Genomic DNA, 8,733 nt, shown 5'->3' on the forward strand with positions numbered 1-8,733 from the left:
ATAAACTTTCGGCAAGAAAGTCGAGGGACAATCGAGCTTTTCATGTCTCCCTTTGATATTCCTTGAAGAGATGTCTTTACGTGGTAGTCACCACTCGTCCAAAGAATATAAGTAGACTTCTTTTATTAAACTCCTGGGCTCACTAATCCGTCCGACATGTTTTAGGATCACGCGCCTTCGGGGTCACGTGAGAGTGTAAAAATCGATCACCGGCAGCCTGTCAGTGATCACAGTAATGCAGACACACGTGTTAGCGTGGAAACTGGAGAATAAGAGGAGGAGGAGGAGAGAAGTTATCGACCCTTCACTCTCACGTGGTATTTATGTATATGACATACATATATGTTCACTTATCTCCCATCTCTCTCTCTCTCTCTGTAATGTATCATATATATGTATATAATATATATATATATATATATATATATATATATATATATATATATATATATATATATATATGCACGGTATATAGATAGATAAAGCTAGTGTGTGTACATTGCTAGCATTCGATATGTTTTATGTTTTAAGGGAGATTAGATCTTTACATCATTATTTTGACTGTACTATTTTATGTGCATTTTTTTTCTGTATTCGCACGACATGTGTGTACACATACATTCCAGTAATTGCTTACCTTCGCGAGGACGTTTGCTTTTTTCATTTTTTTTTTATGTTTATTTGATCACAAGATATCAGATGGCAGCAATTGAAAATACAACACCTTGTACACTTGGGCATTGTCGGAAGAATTCACTTTTGTTTCATTTATGAAATTTTCATCATCACAGAAAGAAGAAAACAAAATGGAGCCCAATCGTTGGTGTGACCATCTCCTTCTCATGGTTTTCACCTGGATATTACACGCGTCAGAGGTGACAGCAATCGTAGGCTCCTGCCCAGACCGTTGCTACTGTTTCGACGTGTCGCACGACACACCGCCGCCAAATGCACTGCTTCTCGACTACATACAAACAAACGGCTGGACGAACGGTAGCAAGGCTGTTGCGTGCTGGGGTCGCCCTAATGTTCCAGACGACATTTCATCCGGTACGTACATAGCGAAGAATGCACCCGCTGCAAGCAGGACGTAAATGCAGTAGCCCTTAATTACAAATCAAATTAAGAGATGTCCGCCAAATGTAGGTTCATTGCATTTGGTAGAAAACAAATTTAATAGTTTTCTCATGTCCATGTCGGCACTTGTCATTTATTTGTAAGTTATTTTTAGCCGTGCCCAAATCGAGACTGTGTTATGGATTCGCTTGTTGTGCATTTCTATTTTCATTATATTACTTAATATTCATACGGCGCTCCTATCCCTTTTTTAACGCCAGAGAAAATGTTGACTTATCAAGAAAAAAGCATAACAACAACAGAATACCTACATATACTACAAAATAGCGTTCTAACTGGCATATGCTATTGTTACTGTGGTGAAATTATAGGCCTTCTTGAAATGGTAAAGGATTTATCTCAGGAACGAGGAAAATATCTGTAACATTTAGGAATATTCCATGAAGGACAGAGCGAAAACAAAGCGCCGTGTACACGCTGAAAAATGTGTGAGACCATGCTGATGATCAATATGTGACTACAAACAACTCTTCCTGCAAAAATAGAATAAAAATGGATTATATACAGTAGCTCCTTAACTTGCATTGATAGTTTTCTGAGGACCATTATCTCAAACTAAAAGTAAAAACAACATAATAATAGTAATGATAATTATAATAATGATAATTATAATAATGGTAATGATAATAATAATAATGCAATAATATGATGATAAAAACAATCCTGATAATAATGATGAATATGATAACACATTATTGTTTTCATTTATATCATTCTTTCATTTTTATCATTATCATCATCATCATCATCATCATCATCATCATAAATCCTGAGCCTTAACTGCCTACGCTGCACATTGCTCCCCTCTTCAATTTGATTTCAATTTCAAATCATTTTCATATTTCTCGGTAAAAAAAACATACATAAGATATAACAAAATAATAATCCAGTTAGGAAGCATCGCAAACATAGAAAACATAGTGGTCAATCTATGAAAGTCGGAATCTGAGAATGAATGCTGAAGAATGATGGTGAAGCACGCTTGTTTAGCGTAGGTCCCAGTATTAAAATTAAGTGTTAAGATTAACATGAGGAGCACGGGTACAACAAATGACCAAAACATAGAGAGGGAGAAAAAAAAAAAGAATACAAAAATACTCGGGATATATAGCAATAACTTCTCATATGCAGGTTTGGGGGTCGAATAAGCCACATGCTGCAAGTGGATGAACAGTTGTTACTATGGAAATATCAACAATATGATACAGTGCATAATGATAATAATACTGAATATTTTCCTATGAACATATGCAGAAAAACATAGGAAGATCATGCGTGGAGAATTTGTACATATAAATGCCTAGATTGTAATCAAACAAATCAAGCAATTTCAAAATTTCATTCTCATGAAAAAAAAAATAATTTGTATGAGATAAATATTCGGCGTTATCAACTGTTCTGATAGCGCGTTTCTGAAGAAGGAAAAGTGAATCAAGCAAATTTGTTGACGAGTTACCCCTTGCTAGAATTCCATAGTTGAGTTTTGGTGAAATCATTGTTGAGTATAATAATTTTGTAATGATATTACATTGGTTGGAAAATAATCTTTTAGCTTGTTTAGAATTCCTGTGTTTTTGGACAAAAGTTTACTTAAATAGCTAATGTGAGTTTTCCAGATTAGGTCGCTATCAATATAAAGTCCGAGAACCTTAATTGGTACTGTTGACCTGGTTTAGATTTATACCATTAATCTTTGTCTGTCTTTCCTGTCTTTACCTCCTCTCTCCGCTCCAGCTTTCCCCTCCTCCCTCTTCCTCCCTCTTCCCCCCCCCCCCTGTTAGCGACACGGACATACATACCTACATACACACACACACACACACACACATAAAAATATGCATGGTACAGACATTTTTGTGTATATTCATATTACTGCCTCTGTGATTAATGAAGTGAAAATGTCTTTTTCAACTGACATGTAGATACAAACTATCTGCTGCTCATTGGGAGCGAGAAGCCGAAGAGACGCCACCGCCAGGTTCCCTATCACGTCTCAACCACTAGAGGGCGTCGAAGAACTTCGATGTTCAGACACTTTCAGCTGTACGCCTTCCCCAGTGTGGTCGACATTCGGAGGAACATCCGTTTTCTCCCCGAAGCCGCCTTCCGACATCTCCAGAACATCATCCACATCGATCTCCATGGCAACAAGATCAAAGACCTGCCGCCCAACACCTTCAGCGGGTTGTCGGATCTCGAGATATTGGATCTCACCGAAAATCGTTTAAAATTTCTTCATCCACGCCTGTTTCAAGATGCCTTCAAATTACGAAAACTGCGATTTTCCGGTAACTTCTTGCGCTCTCTGCCAGAGGCGTTGCTGCAGAGCAATCAAATGATTGAACATTTGGACGCGAGCGATAATCTCCTGAGCAGCATCGACGAGGATGCCTTCCAGACTCTCAGGAACGTGAAGTTCTTGAATCTTTCCCACAACCGCATCAACGAAAACAGCCCGATGATTTTCACAGGTTTGCTACAAATGTCAGAATTGTACTTGCAAATGAACAAATTGACGAGCATCGACGCGCCTCTATTTCTGAGCAACACACACATAAAAATCCTCGACTTGAGTCACAATCGCATCAAGGTCATATCACGCAATGCCTTCCAGAACCAGCGTCACATGCAAGTGCTCGATCTCTCTGGTAACCACCTGCAGGTCCTGGACACGGACGCCTTTCGGGGTGCCCACGCCCTGCGCACACTTGATCTCTCCGGGAATCGTTTGAAACAGTTCAGCGGGAACTCCCTGTCGGGACTGCATAATCTGTCACGACTGGATATGAACGAGAATCGGTTGAATAATATCACGCAGGCAACGTTTGGCAATATTCCCGGTTTGACGCACCTGACCCTCGCGGGAAACAACATCTCCACCATTGCAGCCGGCTCCTTCGTCGGATTGGACAACGTCGACTTTCTTGACTTGTCGCGGAACGCCATTCAACATCTGTCGGTGCGGACTTTCCAGGGAATGAATAGTCTTATGGAGCTCCATTTAGCCAACAACCGCCTCCGAGCTGTTGAACCGGAAGCTTTCAAAACGACCACCTTCTCTTTCCTGTCACGGCTCCTCCTCCTTGACTTACAAAACAACGACCTCATGGAGCTTCAGAGACACCTCTTTCGAGGAACACCAAGTCTTCGAGTACTCATTGTATCGAAAAACAAGATCGATCGCATCGTTCCCGAAGCTTTCAGCAGCTCCACTCGGCTTCACTTTCTCAGGCTTAATGACAATCGCTTGGAAACCCTCCAGGATGGAATCTTCCGGCATCTTAAATCATTGGATACGTTGGATATCAGTAACAACAGTCTTCGAGAAATATCGGACGATGCTTTCAGAGGTCTCGGCGAGCTGAATAATCTCTTCCTGGCTCACAACAAGTTGACTAATAGCAATATGGACTGGCTCCACTCGCTCTCTGCGATCAAAACTCTGAACCTTGACAACAATCAGTTTACCGCTCTGGAGTCCGAAAACTTCGAGACCGCGTCCACTCTGCGATACCTCCACCTCTCGAACAACAATATCACGAACATTTCTATCGAGGAGGATTCGCGCCTCTACCTCTACAACCTCACCCTTGCCAACAACCGCCTAACCAGCGCTGGAGGTTTCCAAGCACACATCTTGCCCGGTAGAGCTCTAGACCTCTCGAGGAATCCGTGGCATTGTGGATGCACGTCTGTGTCAGACGTATCCAATCTCATTCGTAACCAAGGCGTCCGTCTTAGCAGCGAGGATCAAATGCGATGCAACACACCCAGTGTTCTCCTAAACAGAAAGGTGAGGTTTCTAGTCCACATTTGAAGAGTTTGATTTCAAAACGGATTAAGCGCCATGTTTAATCATCTTGAACTTAATCAGTCATCAGATAAAGCAAAACAAAACCTTTCCAGTGATACCCTTTTTGTTACATATCAAGGAATATTCTAGAAGTTATTATAAAACATTGCATATTTTCTTATGGTTTTCGGTTTTGTTAAAAGTTTTGATCCAAAATATCTCAAATTAAAAAGAATGGAAGTTAACTCGTTTTGCGATTAATGTCTTGGTTTTGTCGGCGTGAAAAGTGACAAGTAAGGCAAGTGAGAAAAATGACATCCCTGGTCTGGGTGAACATAAACATTAATCCTATCATGAGCAAGAGATGGAATGCAATTGATAAAGACAAATCCTGTTATAGAATGTGCCATCAAACGTATACTGATTTTTCCCTCTTGGGACAAGTAGTGTTGGAATGAAGCCCAAATATATATTTGCATTGAGTGAATACAACAATATTAGTAGAACACATCAGTGAGAAATAGACGAAAGTCAGACGATCCGTTCCAAGTTATGCATTTTTACAGTTTTAGGGCAGCCATCGCTGGATGAGAACGCTACCCATGTACTACAGTTCGTGACGCAATGAGTAGAAAACCGTATAAAAAGATTGTAATGAGAATCCCCACCCCCATCAAAAGATGTGATTTTTAATGAAGGCTTCTCATTCTTCGACTAGTTACGGACAACATCGTAAGGGAAAATAATTTCCCTGCTTTCCGAAGGGAGTACGTCAGGTGAAAGTGCTCTTTCATTGTGCCAAAAGAGGGAAAATGTGTTGAATTTTCCCTTAACTCCCTTATTAATTTCCCTTATATAGTTTTCCGTCCATTACGTTCAAAAGTGTTGTAGCCTTCTAATCTAGCGATCAGGATGGCTGCACCGCTACTTTAAAATTTCATAGCTTTTTAATTTCTCTCAAACTATTTCCTAAAACTTTTACTGCGATGTTCTACAAATGTTGCTACATTCATTCAATCCACATGTGCATTTGGGTTTCATTCTGTAAGGACTGCGGTATGGATTGAAGAGTTAACGTTCACCAGGACCATGTGATGTTTCTCGGAGAACAATAATAATTATCACAATTGTGTCTGTGTATGTCCGTTTTGTCCATTCGGTGTTTGCGAGCCCAGTTGAATGTGTTTTCTTTGTATGTTTGTTTTCATTCGCCAGGTGGTGGAGCTCGCTCGTTCTGATTACGCATGCGCGGGAGATGACGTTTTGGACGCTCCATCATTGCCACACACGACTCCTACCCCGATGACCCCTCCATTGCCGGTCATAGCCAGGCCGAAAATATTTCACAGGTTGGAGAAGTGAACGTTGAGGGCAGCAATTTGAACTGAATGTTGTTTCAAATGAATCCAAACCCTGCAACAGCTCGCAATGTTAAAATAACAATTAAAACATGACACCAAATGAAATGAGCTAATAGATACCTAATAGACGAGCAATAAATGGATGGATGACAGAATAAATGAAAGAATGAATGTCTGAACATTTGTATAGATGAATAGATATACCAAACAGTATCCACTAAAGAGGTGAAACTAAGCCCATTTCTTGTTCCCTCCTGAAGTAAAACAAGCTTTAGGTATTTCAGAACCCCAATTTCCTTCCCTTCTGAGGTACCTACATACAAACAGAGTATTTCGCAGAATATGTAATTGTGTCTGTATAATCATGTCTCATCTTGTCATTGATCGTAGACATGAACTTAATTTGAATCTGCTTCTTGTGTATCATTCGAATGCATTTCCAATTTCACTCATTACTTTGTAAACTTTAATTCATAATTTTAAACTTCATTGAAATTATTGTATCCCTGTGACAAAGGTTCGATGACATTTTCATATCGATTTCATAAACACAAAACTGAAGGCTGAATTTGATATGTTCGTTTCTCTTCCAGGACCATGCGATGGTCATGGGTAGCCGTTCTCTGGGACTCGACCACCAATAGTCCGATATGTAACGGCGCCCTTGTATCGTCAAGCTTCGTTCTCGCGCCCTACAAGTGTCTTCGCCGGGTCGCCAACCTAGGGACGTATCTCCGGCTCCTGTCCCGCTGTCGGGACCCTCTGGACGACAGCTGCGGAGACGCGGGCTGGACGGCGCCCAGAAACCTGGAAGTGAAGATGGGCTACCAGCAACGCAACCTGAAGGACTTTCAGCTGGAGGCGGAGACGTACAGAGTCCGGCGCATCCTGAAGGTCTCACACGGGGAGGCGGCAGCTGCTGGCGGCGACGCTGCGGTCATACTGCTTCAGCTGATGCCGCACGTTGACCTAGCCGGTCCGGCGTCGGTGATACCGATTTTGGGAGGGGAATTCCCGTCTGATTACCCGGAAGGGAAGCGGGTCCTCGCGTCCGGTTGGTGGACCATCAAGAGGTCAACTACGGAAGTGGAAGGGCGACAGAAGCGACGCCACTACAGGATTTCAACAGTGGAATGTGGTTCGCAGAACGACATATACCGACCTTTCCTGTGCGGTGACCTGGAACAGGATTTGGGGGACTTTGCTTCGTGGGACCCAACGGGTGCTCCCGTCGCTATAAGGGTACACGACGAGTGGAAACTCATAGGACTCTTGTTGGACCACGAAGGAAACGTTGGTAGGATCAAGGACGTGAGATCTGATAGAGAAGACATCTATCGGATTCTTGAAGAAGAGACGGTTCCTGAACCAATAACCCATCCTTACTAATCTTGGTTCCCAAGCAGAGTACCTTAGGAGTAATTTTGTATTACCTTTAATATTGCTATCAACTTGTACTGGTGTCTTATTTATTCATGCGCTATCTGCAGCATGGTAAGTGTAACGTCTTATAATCACCAAAAAAAAAGGAGAAAATGGACAATAAAACCCAAATAGTATTTCTTGTGATAGAGACATTCTTGTGATTAGGTCTAGTGGCCCATAAAGCTATATCTTAGCTTGTGGGATGATGTAAAGAACTGTCTATCGCATTTTGTGTTCTGAGTTAGTCCCCTCAAAACCTACAGAATTAACCGTTCCCTATAGACACCCCATGTGTGACCGTGCATTACAAAGCCAAAAAGAAGTCGCCAGACATGGATTTTTAGCTGAGGGTAGATTCTGAAAGAGCAGACTTTACGCTTTAAAATGATGTATAACTTCAAGTAAATGGACAATCCTACCACCTACCTAATCTAATACTGGAAAGAATGCATACACTCTGGAAAAGTATACTGAGAAAAGACGCTCCAAAGTATAGCGTCTACTCAAGCGCTTAATCTACGAATCTCTGCTAGCTGTGCAATGAATGGGACAAAAAGCACGGTGTAAAACTCCTTTGCAACAACAATGAAGGGGTTATCAGATTAAGCTAAAATGCAAGCTCTATTAGCACATTTTATCCATTACTAATACCGAACTTTCAAAGCAGTAGAATCATCTTTTCAAAAGTTATCAGGAGTTGAATGTGAAGAATATGTAAAGAGTTTTTAAGAAATGAAAAGGGACCCATGTAAAAAAAAAAAATTGTTCCAGAAGAAACGGCTAAAAACACAATTTCCCATTCGTTTTATGATCCCAAGCTTTGGAATAATGTAGAAGAAAAAAAAATCCTCTTTCAGAAAATATGAAGAACTAAAGATTGACTAAGTTGACCCTCTTCACTTATTTTGAGTCCTCATGTAAAACAAACAAACAAACAAAAACAATACAAAGACAGGGCTCGCGACTTTTGGTTGATTTTGTGATGCACGGTCATATTTTTCAACAAGCTGCACCTTG

At 41.1% G+C, this 8,733-nt stretch overlaps 1 protein-coding gene across 1 annotated transcript; it reads left to right on the forward strand.

Moving 5' to 3' along the window:
- The first annotated feature begins 806 nt into the window (after nt 1-806).
- On the forward strand, nt 807-7,819 carry LOC139722869 (uncharacterized). The gene is made up of 4 exons (XM_071634150.1): nt 807-1,050; nt 3,060-4,930; nt 6,146-6,279; nt 6,885-7,819. Exons 1-4 carry the CDS (start codon nt 807-809, stop codon nt 7,678-7,680), a joined length of 3,045 nt encoding a protein of 1,014 aa, XP_071490251.1. The 3' UTR covers nt 7,681-7,819.
- The last annotated feature ends 914 nt before the right edge of the window (nt 7,820-8,733 follow it).

Source organism: Diadema antillarum, unplaced genomic scaffold (genome assembly GCF_040938485.1).
Source record: "Diadema antillarum isolate AM-2024a unplaced genomic scaffold, OU_Dant_1.0 scf00000174, whole genome shotgun sequence".
Taxonomy (NCBI): Eukaryota; Metazoa; Echinodermata; class Echinoidea; order Diadematoida; family Diadematidae; genus Diadema; species Diadema antillarum.

What these genes read in the sequence shown, in the direction of transcription:
- LOC139722869 (XM_071634150.1), top strand. Translation starts at nt 807, where the DNA reads ATGGAGCCCAATCGTTGGTGTGACCATCTCCTTCTCATGGTTTTCACC. An exon ending in GTGTTCTCCTAAACAGAAAG is followed by an intron (nt 4,931 to 6,145) that starts GTGAGGTTTCTA and finishes TTCATTCGCCAG; the next exon opens with GTGGTGGAGCTCGCTCGTTC. An exon ending in AGGCCGAAAATATTTCACAG is followed by an intron (nt 6,280 to 6,884) that starts GTTGGAGAAGTG and finishes TTTCTCTTCCAG; the next exon opens with GACCATGCGATGGTCATGGG.